General features: G+C 38.2%; 1 protein-coding gene across 1 annotated transcript in view; it reads left to right on the plus strand.

The window, feature by feature from the left end:
• Positions 1-1,413: 1,413 nt before the first annotated feature.
• Positions 1,414-13,640, plus strand: part of SVIL (supervillin) — a 75,355-nt gene continuing 63,128 nt past the window's right edge. Inside the window, exons 1-3 of the mRNA XM_080611685.1 lie at positions 1,414-1,902; positions 4,820-4,886; positions 10,198-10,289. Coding sequence (XP_080467811.1) covers positions 1,842-1,902; positions 4,820-4,886; positions 10,198-10,289 — 220 coding nt within the window. The 5' untranslated portion in view covers positions 1,414-1,841. The remainder of the gene's footprint in view (positions 1,903-4,819; positions 4,887-10,197; positions 10,290-13,640) is intronic.

Raw genomic sequence — 13,640 nt, forward strand, 5'->3', positions numbered from 1 at the left:
TGAATGTCTTTCTTATTGATATACCCACAGAGCTACTGGTCTCGAATGTCCTTGTTAGCTGTTACCAGCAGCTTCTTTGTTCCTCCACTGTCCTGTTTTTTGTGTTTTAAGCACACCTATGCTTATGTCTAGGCCATAAGGAGGATTTTCAGGTTAACAGCAAGTTTGAACCAGTGTTGACAGATTACATTTTTTGTTAGTGCTTTTGTATGTACTAGGCTGGAGTAGGTGTAGGCTTTCACAGATGGTCAAGAGAGCACAGCAGTGTTTGGTTTGTGTGCTGTGGGTAGTGCCATGGTTAGAATTATGTGTGAGTGCCAGTAAGGTTACAGGCAAATATTTCTGGACAGAGGATGTCACTTGGTGAGTCAGAGGCTTCAATGCTATGTTCCTTATATCAGATGACTCTTGTTCAGGGAGCTCTGGACTGTTGAAGTATCAGCTAATAGAAGGTGCTTTGATTAAGGTGACTCCAACATTATTCATGTTTAAAATAAATAAATGGATACAAATAGCAGTAGCATTAGACAAGATGGAGCACATATTCTTCTATCCATGGCAAGAACTTGTTAGCATGAAAAACAGTGTTTTGATGACCTAAACAGGCTAAATACAACTTCATGGTGAGCCAACAGAAATGAATAGGTTTTTGATAGATTGTATTTATCACTTGGGGTTAAGCAGTCCCTTTCACAGCAGCACTGCTTACATTTTGTCTGTACATAGAGGTTCCCAGCATGGATCAGGGTCCTGTTGTACCAGGTATCATGAAAAGAGGTAAGGAAAGTCAAGAACTTCAGTCTTGTGTTTCTAGGCTACCTTTTCACAATCCTGACAACCCCAGACTTGAGAGTTTTCTACTGATACTAGCTGAAATCTTTTTGAAGGGAGGAAGTCCATTGGAGGGAAGCTGGTAGGCAGTTAGCGCCTTTGGCTGGATGGGGTTAAGTGCATGGACCTGCTTCAGTCACATATTTAATGTGTGCTGCTTTGTGTGCATGTGTGCGTGCATGTGTATGTTAGACCTTCAGGTAGTTCCATGTGAAAGACTGAGCCAGGGGCTATTACACCGTTTCAAACAAATACTTGCAGACTTTAAAAATGAACTATAAAGTGTTGGCACTCTTCAATCCAAAAATCCATCAAATCCATTTAATAAAAAGCATGGTAGCTGGACACTACTTTTGTGCACTTTTACACCTTCTGTCTCAAATTAAAATATTTGGAGCTGTGGTGTCTGTTCTTAAATCCCCACCCCCACCAGTAATTTTGCTCATATGTTATCCGTAAATCTTGTCTGTTTTAAATGTTCCAACTAATAGTTAGACAAAACGTTTAGCATAACAATATGATTAACAGAGTCCATTTTTTTGGCAGTCTGGATGCTGTTTTTCTTAAGCAAGCATTGCAGTTTATCCTGATTAGAGATATGAAAGAGGTATTCCTCTTCTTGGAGGTTTTTTTTTTTGTGTGTGTGTGGGTTTTTTTTAAATATGAGGATTTAAGGATTCTGCATTCATTTTGCAGCAATATAATGTGTAATTTGGTTGGATCTTTGAAGTGGCAATATTATAAATCTCCCAATCACCATTGCCCAATCTGTTTTAACATTCATGTGCCTAATTTCTGTTTGTAATCTGATTACTGGCTTGAGCTGCTCCAGCTTGCAGCCTATTGCTATGCGTTTACTGTACTCCCTGGGATGCGATAGTCTGACAGCTCCAGTCCTGTGCTATGAAAAATCTCTACACGATATTGCCAAGACAGGCCTAGGGCTGTGGCTGCTGGAGAATTAGCTGCTGTTGTAGTTTCTCTTTTCTGAATCCTTTGTTTGTGCAACCATGTTCAGAAATCCTTGGATCTCCAGCTATTTGGGAAATGTTAAATACTCTGAGGAGCAAGGTAAGAGTTCCAAGTAGATAGAAGAAAATGCAGTTCATTTGTGGCTGTTTAATCTCTCATATATATGTATGCATGTGTAAATATTGTTTGAGTGGATCTTCTGCAGCTACATTAGCTACTTTAGCAATCAGTATGCAGTTAGTCACCCAGGCTATTTCAATTATTTCCTAAAGGACACTTTTGAAAGATCCGATTAGATGGATCTTTTAATTAGCTTAGCTTGCCACCGACTTAGGGCCTTTAAATATACTAAGTAACACTGGAAGGTTGCATATCTTTTTCTTTTTTTTTTTTAATATATACATTATATATAAATTCAGCATTTTTAATTTCCCTTGTGTTAAGTTACGCATAGTGCTTTTATCCGGTAGTTTGTACCTAAGAGGGAGGGGGACTGGACCGAACAAATGGTTAAACTTGTGAGCAAGTTTGATTTGCAATTCTGTAAATATACTCTCAATTTTAAATACAAATATTTAAGATTATTTTAATGTGGTTATGAGCATGTTTACAATTCTTCAGTGAAAGAAGGAAGGAACAAAATGCTGTTGCAAAGATTTTCCTGCTCTGTATCACGTACTGTGAGGGTGGGCTTGCTTCTTTAAATTAACCATTGAATTAAGACTGTGTTAAACTGATATTTCTTTTATGGGCATATTTGTTTTCTTCTGAAGCAGAGTTGTTTTACTTTTTCTTCTGTGTTTGTATTTAGTTTTAAGACTTCTACATTGTAGTAAGTAAGTTTTATTGGACTTTAATCCTCCCACATGGGGTTTAATTTGCACAGGAGGAAATACATAAAATATCAGAACTGTGTAACAGATATAATTGTCTGGTTGATTTTCTGTGTTTGGGGGGTGGGGGGGGAAGAGAGGAGCTTGCCCCTGTGAAATACAGCAAAGATTTAAGATGTTTTTGAGGCATTACAGATGTGGTATGTATGAATGTTACTGCATGTGTTTAATGGCAGCAAGAGTCAGAACGGCTTGTGTGCCCCCTCTTAACAGCCCTTCTCCCAGCAAAGCAATGAAAGCTGCTTTCTTCCCTTTTCATTTCCCTTCTCTGGTTTTGGCTAGGATAGGAAGAATTTCTCTGTGGTCTACTTGTGGTTTTCATGGTGGACAGCTGGTTTAGTGCCAAAAACTATAGGATGGGTTATATCCTGTTAGAACGCTGTAAATCTAAAATATGCCTGGTTTTGATTAGCTAAGCTGATACTGAGCTGGGCTTTTTAAGTTACTGCATACTTCTCACTATAATGTGAATCTGGCCTTTTTAGAGGAGACTTATGGCATGGAATCGTGTAAAATACGATTTATATACCATTCATACTGTTTTCCTTATAATACTCTGTTTTAGTCTAACAGTATGTTTCTGTGTAATCTGCATGCTTTATTCTCCATTTACTTGGAAAGAGAAAATGAATGTTAACAAAAACAGGAAAAGTTGCCTGTTAAGGTTGAAGAAAGCTATTAGCAAAGCTGCCCTGAAATCTGCAATAACTTGTAGCAGATGCCTAAAAAATGCCTTTTTTGCACATTTTAAGCCTCCTCTATCACACTATTAAAGTGATCTTTTTTTTCTTTAAACCTGTATGTGGAGACATGGAAGAGAGAAGGAGCGTAAAAAGTTTTGAAAGGCACAAGGTACAGTTTCTAAATAAGGACCCATGTTGTCAGCTATGATAAGTTTCATTAAACTCTTTCTGCAAAGATAATAAACATTCTACCTAGATTTCAACATAGTTTTTATAAGCAAAAAATACTTCTTTTGCCAGCTAGTAGTTAGGCTTTTCTTTGAAATAGTTAAATCTCACCTCTGAGGTAGAGTGAAAGGGATGTAGCTGCTTTTGAATCATCTTAAAGTCCAGGTTATGTAGTATTCAAGCCTGTCTTTGAAAAATAAAATGAATACTGCATCAGAGACCACTTATTTATTAATTTAGGGTCTTGGGGTAGTTGACTAAGTATAGATGGGCATGGAAGGCAGTTTTCCCATTAGGAGTAAATTACTGGTAGCTTCATGTTTTTCAACAGCAGTCACAGACCAGATACTCCCCTGCTTCCTGGCTAGCAGTTCACTAAGGTCTCTTAATAGCATCCTCATTGAATGCAGAGAGCCAGTACTTGGATGACTGGTCCCCTTTGTCACTGATTGTTGTGAAGACCCTCCAATGATCTCTTGACTGCAGAAATGGAAAAGTTAGATGTGAGGAAGAGAGGGGAGATTACCCATTGCTTGGTATGGTTCAGAAAGTTTTGGGAGCCTGCTGGCTTTGTAGTCCATACTTTTTGAATATAAGGCTGCATCTGACACAGTTTTGCTCCCAGTGTAAACACATGTTCCTTTCTGAAATCATGTTCTAAGGCTATTCAGACAAAAATGGGAGCATCCAAACAGAAGGCAACCTTCAGAAATATTTCTGTCATGGATGGTGTAATACTGTGGTTGCAACAGATCCTCAGCTGGGCATCTCTGACTTCTGCAGTGAACATGCAATTTTTATAATATAGCTAGGCTGTAGCCAAAAAGGCTCTTACTGCTTGCAGCATTTCTTATTTGCAGAGTGCTTCATAAACATGTCAACCGCTCATCTTATAAGCTGGAAAACTGAGTCAAGGAGTTTAAATGATAGCCTGAGACTGCAGTGCTACACCATGTATACTGGGGTTAGAACATGGCAGTTTCCATAAAACATTGATGCTTTTGATATATTTACTGTCTGTACTCACTTTTGCAAGGCTTTGGTTTATCACTATCTTGGACATGCCAGCTTATGCTCCTTTGACTGTGAGGGAAGGCCTTTATACAGTCTTTTCCAGTGGACTGGAAAACTCTATAGTTTCTAGTTTCCTGAAAGTTCCCCGTTTATAAAAGCGTCTTCACCATGGTATGGTTTGTTTTTTCGTTTTCATAGATTTTGACAAAGAAAACTCAATCAGATTTAAACCTTCACGACTGCTCCAAAGGAAGAGAGCATTAAGGTAAGATCAAGTTTTTCTTGCCCAATGAAGATGACTGGTTGTACAATTGAAACTTAGTCATTGCTTGAATATACATTTATTCTTTTGTCAGGAAGGATGATTATTGGTCCTCTCACAGGATCAAACCTTGGCGTAAAACAGGTGCTCTGAACAGGTATTGAAGATACCAACTGCCTCAGTGGAAATTTATAGCTGACATTGCTAAGGGAGAAGTTCCACTCTGCACTGAGCCTCCTACCACTGCAATGCCCATTTTAACTTGCATGGCATGGACACAGTACAGACGTGTAGTGAACTAGGTTGGAAAACTGATCTGACTGAAAAAGAAGGTGGCTGAAGTAGGTGAATTAATTATACAGCCATGCAGAGAGCTTTGTCAGCACATGGAAGGAGGACAGTGCAGGCAGGAATGAAAAGGTGATGTTGGTGCTTCTTTGCAGGGACATCCTGCCTCATGCCTGCAGTCTTAGGGCACAGTTCCATGAGGCTGAGTAAGGGGATACAGTTCACAGTCAAACAAGGTGACAGATCTCTTTTCCCATCCTGACTCCAGCTGCTTTTTGTGTCTGCCTTTGTGCTTGCTGGACTCATTCATAATGGTGCAGAGAGGAGGTGTGGGAGATGGGAATTAACTCTTGCCCCAGCAACCAGCTGTTTTGTTGGCTTAGCTGCACAGGAATCCACCAGACTTAGGCACGCAGGCTTATGTTTGCAGGCATCTTTTCAGTCAGCACACACCTTCTGGAGCACACCTGGTTCTCAGCCATGTTGGATTTTAGGTACTGTAGAGAGGTGGAGGGAATAGGTGTAAAAGACACTTTGTGTTATGGAAGGCAGGTAGGCGAAAGTAGAAATGAGAGTAGTGAAGGAAGAATGTGACTTGTAGAATGGACCTTTTAAGTGGGAGTCCAGGGAAAGACATTGTCCTGGAGGTAGAGAAAGAGATGAAAACTGAATGCCAAGCACCGAGCTGGCAGGTATGCAAGTGGATTTTTATGCATGTGTTTCAGTCACAAAATCTCAATATATCCAGTAGCTTTATCCCAGATGGCAGGGCAGTGTTACTAGTGGCATTTGGATCAAACTTCTGCTCACTTTTGAGCATTTAATTAGGTTACTGGGGCAGCTATTTAGAAACTTTATGCTGCAGCAGCAGCAGATGAAGTTTTCAGCCTAGAATCCCTGATGTATAGAAGCAGCCCACGCTTACTGTGGAAGTTGCAAGAGCGATATAACTACTGAGACTGTCAAATACTCTACTAATGCCACATTGTACATCATTTTTAAAGAAAAACTATTGAGGTTGTGAAATATTGTTGCCTGTGTTTTAATAGGAATTGTATGAATTCCTGAACATTGGGGAATATAATGAGCTTGTTTGGAACCCAAGGCCAAACCACACACAAATCCTGTGTGAAACAAATTTGTGGGACCTCATGCTGTTGATGGTATTTCATGAGCATGATCACAGGCTGTGTTTTGGGCAAGCAAAGAAGGACAAGGTCTTCTTCCAGTATCCAGAATTAACAGGGACCTTAAGAAGAAAGAATTCTTGCAACTTCTGAATTATTTATTTTTCATTTAAAGACATGCATGTATGCCTTAAATTATTTTAATAATGAATGTTGTCTGTTAAGTGCAGAAGCTCCTGGTGCTGCTGCTCGGAATCTGCACCTAAATTTATAGCAGGACTTGAGACATTAAGAAAAACACAGGTGAGCAGATGCAGCTGTGATAATTCTAGAACAGGGTTGTGGATGAATTAAAAGGTAAAATATAGTTGACAGTCCAAATCTGACTTTCTGACTCTGCTTAAGCAGCTAAATTGATGCTGCAACTGCTCCTTTAGCAGGGAAACAGCTGGATAGATCCCTGTGAGGAAAAAGGGAAGCCTTGGAGAGGAGGTACTTATGAGCATATGTTTTTTAAAACCCTTATGAGTAGTGTCCTGTAATTTTTGGGGGGATTTGTTTTTTGTTGGGGTGTTTTGGTTTTTTTTTTTTGGATTTTTACTATTTGGAATTGCTTTAACATCGTTCTGACTCAATTTAGATTCCTAATGAATGTTCTTACTGGATACTGTGACATGTCCTAAATATGCCAACTTTCATTTTTAGAACTAATTTTATATATGTATCTATAAATACCCAGTTGCTTGGCTTGACTGTTTCATCTTCAGAGCAGTGCTTTTTCTCTGAACAATCTGTGTAAGTGAAAGCATTGTAATTGTTGCATTGGTTTAAAATATTTTGTTTCTAATGTGCAAATATTTGAAACAAGCAATGTCACCTACAGCTTTGTGAGAGAGCACAAAAATGCCTCTAAAGAAGAAAAAGTCCTCCATTGTGGATTAAATAATCAGTACATGAAAATAGTTAAACATTAAAAAATAAACAAGTAAATAAAAGTTGACAGCCTGTCCAGAGGGAAATGAAAAATGACAGCATAAGGGAAACTGTGACAGGACTTTCACAAAACGGATAACCTGTGATGATGCGATATGGCCCAGCGAGGGTTAAGCTTAAGAAGTTTGTGGTTATTAAAAGAATTTTAATGAAATCTGCCAGTGAGCAAAGTTCGAAGCCACCCTCAGTACAAAGGAGGAGGGAGCTCACATACAGGAAGAACTGAATGACCTTGAGGAGTAATAGAAAAAGGATGTAATGTAATAATACTAAGTGCACATTGGAGGCTGATAAATTTTTCTGTTACTTGCGACTGATGAAAGCAAAGCCTTGGCATATTAGTTTCTCATGTGGGTTTGAGCAACCAAACAGTATAGATGCAAAAAGGCAAATGTGTTGTAAATCCCAGCATTCATCTGGTTAGTCATACAATAGTCATTTCTGTATTAAAATTCCTGTTTTTATAAGACGCTGCTAAGACCCAGGTGTGGAATCAAGACTGTCCAATTCTGGTCACCCTGTGTGAAAAAGATGACTTAAAACTGGAATAGGTAAAGAACATTATTGACAGACAATCAAGGAAAATGAGTAAAGCTGAGAGCCTGTCTGGAGACAGCTGAGTAGATGTGGAAAATTTCTCCTAAGAAAAATAAGTAAGGAAACCAGCAACACTGACCTGAGGACAAATGGATGGAAACCCAGTTGAAAAACATTTAGACTGGGTTTAGAGGGTCTGTTGCTTCAGAGTCCCTGGAACTCCCTGGAGTCTGGAGGAAGGGACAGGAATGAACTTAACTAGTTAACAGTATTTAGAAGTTTGTTGAGGGTCAACAACAATGCAGTAATACAATTCTTCTTAGAATCTCTGGGTTAGTGTCAGTCCTGTTTCTGTATGATTTTACCCTTGGAAATTCATGTGGGGCTGAGGCAAAGTTGTAGATGTTAGCGCACAGTTAATTTAAATGAGGATTTTGCTGTATGGATGAATGCTTTTCTGTGCAGAATCCCATGTTTGTAGAAACTTAAGGTGCTTCTCTGTCACAAGCATTATGAAAGCAATTGGAAATGCTTCTAAATAAAGCCCAGGTATTCAAACGTGATGAGCTGGGTCCCTTGGCACTTTTGAGACACGCTTTAAATACTCAAATTGATTTGACAGAATAGATTTTGGGTTGATTTATAGCCTTAGGCAATATTATTCACATTTTTCAAACTCATTCTCAGCCAAAAGGAGTAGAAACTCCTTTCAAATGGAAACTGGGAATCTCTCCTCCTAAGGATACTCCAGAAGCTGTGTCTGTGAGGAAAAAAAACCATACGTTGTGAGGCTAGTTAAGAATCACAAGTATTGTCAATATGGAGTTAGGCATATAGGAACATGAGGTTAACTGTCTGAGTCTCTAGCCAGTGTCAGATGATACATGCACCCATTTCCTTGTGGCTGCTGTGTGCTATTTTATTTTGATTTTGTTTTTTTTGTTTAGTTCCATTAAAATGTTTTCACCCTGTACGGATACCCAGTTTTCCCTAATGGACAAATTTTTGCACCTCTCCATCTTCTGCTTGCTATTTTTTGTATTGGCTAACATTGCTTTTCTTGGCAGTACCTGGAATAATTTCTCTAAGTGCATTTATTGGAGATGATTTATAGCAGGTGGCATGGTGTCTGCATGTCACACAACCCAGTTTCTTTAATGTCGTTTGAGGGGGTTTATTCTCCCCTCAGTATCTTAGGAAAGAATACTATTTATAAACTATAAAGAAGCAAATACTTCATGGAGTTCATGTAAAATGTTATTAGTCATTATATGTTAAACCCCTTTTCAATAAGAAATGTTCTTCTGGATTAGTGAGTACAGAATAATTTTTACCTATTTTTTCTTTTCTTACCAAATACCCTTGATGAAAGGATATTCAATTCTTTAAAAGAGCCATTTAAGAGCTGTTCTAAGGAAGGAGTTGCCAACAGTAAGGCTGTGCAGTTTGTCTTAATCAGGTGACAGTAAATCGTATGGCACAGCTCTGCCAATGCACAGCTCTAAGGTCACTATGCTTAGATCACTGAGCTAAGATCACTGAGGATTTGTGTCTGTTACATCTGTCTACACAGTTTACTAAAGGTTTTAAGTAAGTTTTCTTATGCCTGGCTGGGATAGTTTAGAAGTCATGATGGCAGAACTAACTGATCTTAAGGTCCTTTCCAATCCTAACCATTCTATGATTCTATGAATACAGCAGTTCTCTCTCTCTGTTTAATAATTGGAAAGAAGAATCTCACTTTGTTTACCCACAAGATGGTAAATCTCAAAAAAAGTATCTGTGCACAGTTAGTGTATACTTTCGGCTGTTCTGGCACCTACATTTTAAAGTTAAAATTTGTATATTTAATGAACATATTTAAAGAAACAATTTGTTTTATCTAAATGGCCACTTTTGCTGTTTAGAGAAGAGAAAGTATAAAACTAAATTGTCTGCTGCTCATGTTAGTGTATTACAAACCACAAAATATCCAGAGATCAGTGGAGTAACAACAATAGGGTAGTCATGCAGAAGGCTTTTAGGCAGAGTGTACATACAGTACTGTATTTGATGAAATATGTTTTAATATTTATGAAGAATAATTTGATACAGATTATTTCAAAGGTGATTGCTAGTAGAGCATTTTGAAGTAGTTTCCAGTCAGCAATTTAATGCAAAAATGTGTCACAGTCAGTTCCAAGCAGGTTTCAAATTATGTTAGGTTTGGCTTTGTGAGTTTTGTGGGGTTATTTCTTATTTTGTTCTTATGGAAAATATTTTCTTTGGTATCTCTATTAGACTATCTTGCCATAAATTGGTTACATCTTGGCTTTATTTGATTTGTAACAGAAACATCCACAGTTCTGTAAACAAGATGTTGCTTTCAGTTTTCAGAAGGAGTTCTCATTTGAAGATAAAGAAGAACTTACAAACAGCACAAAGGATATTGATGCTAATCTCTTAGCAGTACTTCCAAAAGGTAGGTAAGGAAGACACATTATGAACACAAGTGGTAATTTAACACCATGTGAAGTTTAGTCTATGCACAGTTAAAATCATTTGGGCACAGATCTTTTGTAAATGAGTTTTCTTTTCCCTGTGAAGTATGCATAAGGGATGAAACACAATGCTCTTTTACAAGGCCTTACTACATCCTTGCTTCATAAAGTTCAGCTTTGCTTACCTAGTTTTCAATAGTTTAAGAAGTAGTTGAAATTCAAAACATCAGAGAGGTTGCTTTCTTTGTACAATTAGATTAATACTGAATTTAAAAGTATTAACTTGGCTTGTAGTCACAGCTCTTTCCAGTCCCCTTCAGTGGTTAGTAGAATCACTGTGCTTGCACAACCAACAGACTACACGCTGACTTTTAGTCTTGCATGCTGAAGGCTCTGCTCTACATATAGGTTTGGGGATTGCTAGTTTTTTTTTAAACTTCTGTCTTAGTCTGAATAAGAAGAAAACAGCAGTTCTGTCTTTATCTTTTAACACAGTTGAGGTAGTAGTGAGAGTTAATTCTCTTTAACTGTTAAGAAAAAATCACAGTCTGCTGGGAAATAGTTCTTGACCAGTAAAGGATGACATTCGACTTAAGAGCTATGTGTAACTGGCGTAAAGATGCTCCCTTCACTCAAGGATGTTGTGGATCTCAGAACTTTGCTTAAAATTGTGTGTTCTGATGTTATTTGCCCCTTTCAGATGAACTGCAAGGCTAGATGCACTAATCCTAATATAAAGGAACTAGCTTGCTCTTTTAGCGTCATTTGTTGCAGAGATCCTTTAGAAAAAGGAGTCCTTCTTCCAGCATAACATTTAAGTGGTATGTTTGCTTTTAAATATAGTCATTACAGATGTTCAGAAAGACTTAATTGACACAATGATGGTATAGAGTGATACGGATTTACCCAACACAGACGTCCTGAGAGCACAAGTCAGAAAGTATATGTAGTCCCTCATTTTTCCAGATGCTTAGCCTTACAGTCATGCTAGCCAACAAGTTAATTGTGAGAGCCTTCCGTTGAGAAACCTTGTCTGTCAGTTGCTTCTCAGTGAATTTCTGTTTCAAGATGCCTTTATTTCCTAAGAAATTAGTCTCATAATAAAGGCATCAGGTTTAGTGTATACCAGACTTAAAAAGAGTTCACAGTGGGAGCTACTTGAGGCTCTTTCAAACACTTACTGAAAATACAGGTTATTTGTCCCATCTAAGGTCTAACTTTAACCTGGATTTGCACGTATTGGAAAATCAAGGGAATATATTTAATTTTCAACTGATACAGACTGAACTGAGGTTCAAAGAGTCTAGCTGAAGTCTCACATATTGCTACCTGCAGATAAACATTGAACATGTAAGTATGCCTCTGCTAGTGTAGCCAGATGATAAATGCTTCTCCAGGCTGGTTTGTAGACCATCGTATCTACAGGTGAGGACAAGAGGAGATAGGAACAAGGCAGCCAGGCTTCACTGCCATATTAAATTTTGTTCAAAATGAAAATACTTGTGCTGCAATGTTTATTTACTATCTCTGAGAAATTCAGGTAAATTTTTGATTTATGTCTATTCAGACTTCACAAATGTTCTTGCTCATTCTCTACTTGGACCTTTGGAAGGCTTGATTTAATCTTTACAGTTTCTGTATTTTAAAAATAAAACCGCTGTCACATGCCTGCAGCTTTATCCACGTGTATCCCCTCTGCTGTTACCAAAGAGACCTTTCAGCAAAAACGTATTTATATTCTGTAAGAAATGTTTCTGAAAGATGAATGCATTCTGTAAAAAAACTTTCACCTTAGTTTAAGGACTTTTAAAAACATTTTTATAAGGTGCACTCCAAACGTACTTTCTGGTTTTTATTCTGGGACGAGACATGGAACAATACTGCTTTTGCTAAATTCTGGTATTATAAAGAAAATTCTGTTCAGAATGTCTACAGTTACAAAAATTAAGATGCCTCTTGACAGTCTAGGTTAGAGGGTATCCTACCACAGCATCCTGATCAACATCCTAAAATGAAGCCTGAAGCTAAGGACTGTTCCTGAGCTGCAGCTGTTCTTCCTGTTGGCCTTAACTATACTGACCAACAGTGCCTACAAAATGTGTTGGCATGAAGTAACATAGATAAGGAGCTTTTATTGTAAAATTAGTTATTTGAAGCTTCTTAGTCTTGTCTTTTTTGCTGAATCAGATCTTCGTGCTGCTTTTTAGGTAGAAGTGTTGCTACTCTTTAACACTGTCATGGGTGTCTTTGAAATGGTGTAGTTTCTGGGGGATTATGTTCCCATAAGCAGGTGTCAAATTGGCACCAACATATTCAGATTGCAAACTAAAAAGGAGTTATGCAATCACCTAAGCTTGCAAGGGCCAACCAGTGTACTTGGGAGTGAAATTTCTCCCACTGGCCTTCAGGTTTTGAAGTCAAGTACTCAGAAAAAAAAAAAAAATTAAAAAAAAAAAAAATCACTAGAGTAGAAGACTTCCTGCATTTTATCTTACCTTCTGGGGGGAGGGGAGTTGGTGTTGGTTTTTTGTTTATTTTCTCTTGTTTTGGTTTGGGGGTTTTTGAGGGTTTTGTTGTTGTTGGGGGGGTGTTTGGTTCGGATTTTGTCTTTTTTTTTGGTGGCTGTGGTGGGTTTTTTTTTGTTTGTTTGGGGGTGTTGGGGTTTCGTTGTTTGGTTTTGTTTTGTTTTTCCTTCTTTTCCTCACCTTCCCAGAAGGCTATTGCTGAAAATACTTTCGCAAAAATGCTCCGCAGATGTTGGCCAACCTAGCTGAAATTACTGTCTGGAATCTCAAGTGTGGAAAAAGTGTAAGGCAGCATAGAGTAGTCCCATGCTATTTTTGTCCCATCTTGTTTGGGAAGGTGTTGGAGAGATTCTTCATGAAGTCAGTGCTCTTTTTAGGGCTGCAAAGCAGTAGTAGAATCTCTGGAACTTAAGCTAACATGTAGCAAAAGGGTGTTGAGCTAACGTTGCTGGGAGTTCTTTGGATGGTCCACATTTCTTGTGTGTGGACTACTTTTTTGGGGGGGTGGGGGAACGAAGACTTTAGTATACAAAGCTATTCTTTGGAGCTTTAAAGCTGTATAAAAGACCTGTTCTGTGATGATGGTTTTAGGGACTGTATAAATTGGTGACTAGAGAAGAAAAATGATCAGGGTTTGGGTGGAATGTGGTTTTATTAACTGTGAGCTGTGGATGCCTTGAAGTGGCAGAACAATTATGAGGTTTGTTTTGACCATTTTATGTATGTATAGCTAGCAGATGGAACAGAAAAAATCTAATAGCCAGGCAAACAAATTTAAACAGAAGTAGCTTTGGTGGAGGTGAGAGC

Source organism: Psittacula echo (assembly GCF_963264785.1).
Source record: "Psittacula echo genome assembly, chromosome: 2".
Taxonomy (NCBI): Eukaryota; Metazoa; Chordata; class Aves; order Psittaciformes; family Psittacidae; genus Psittacula; species Psittacula echo.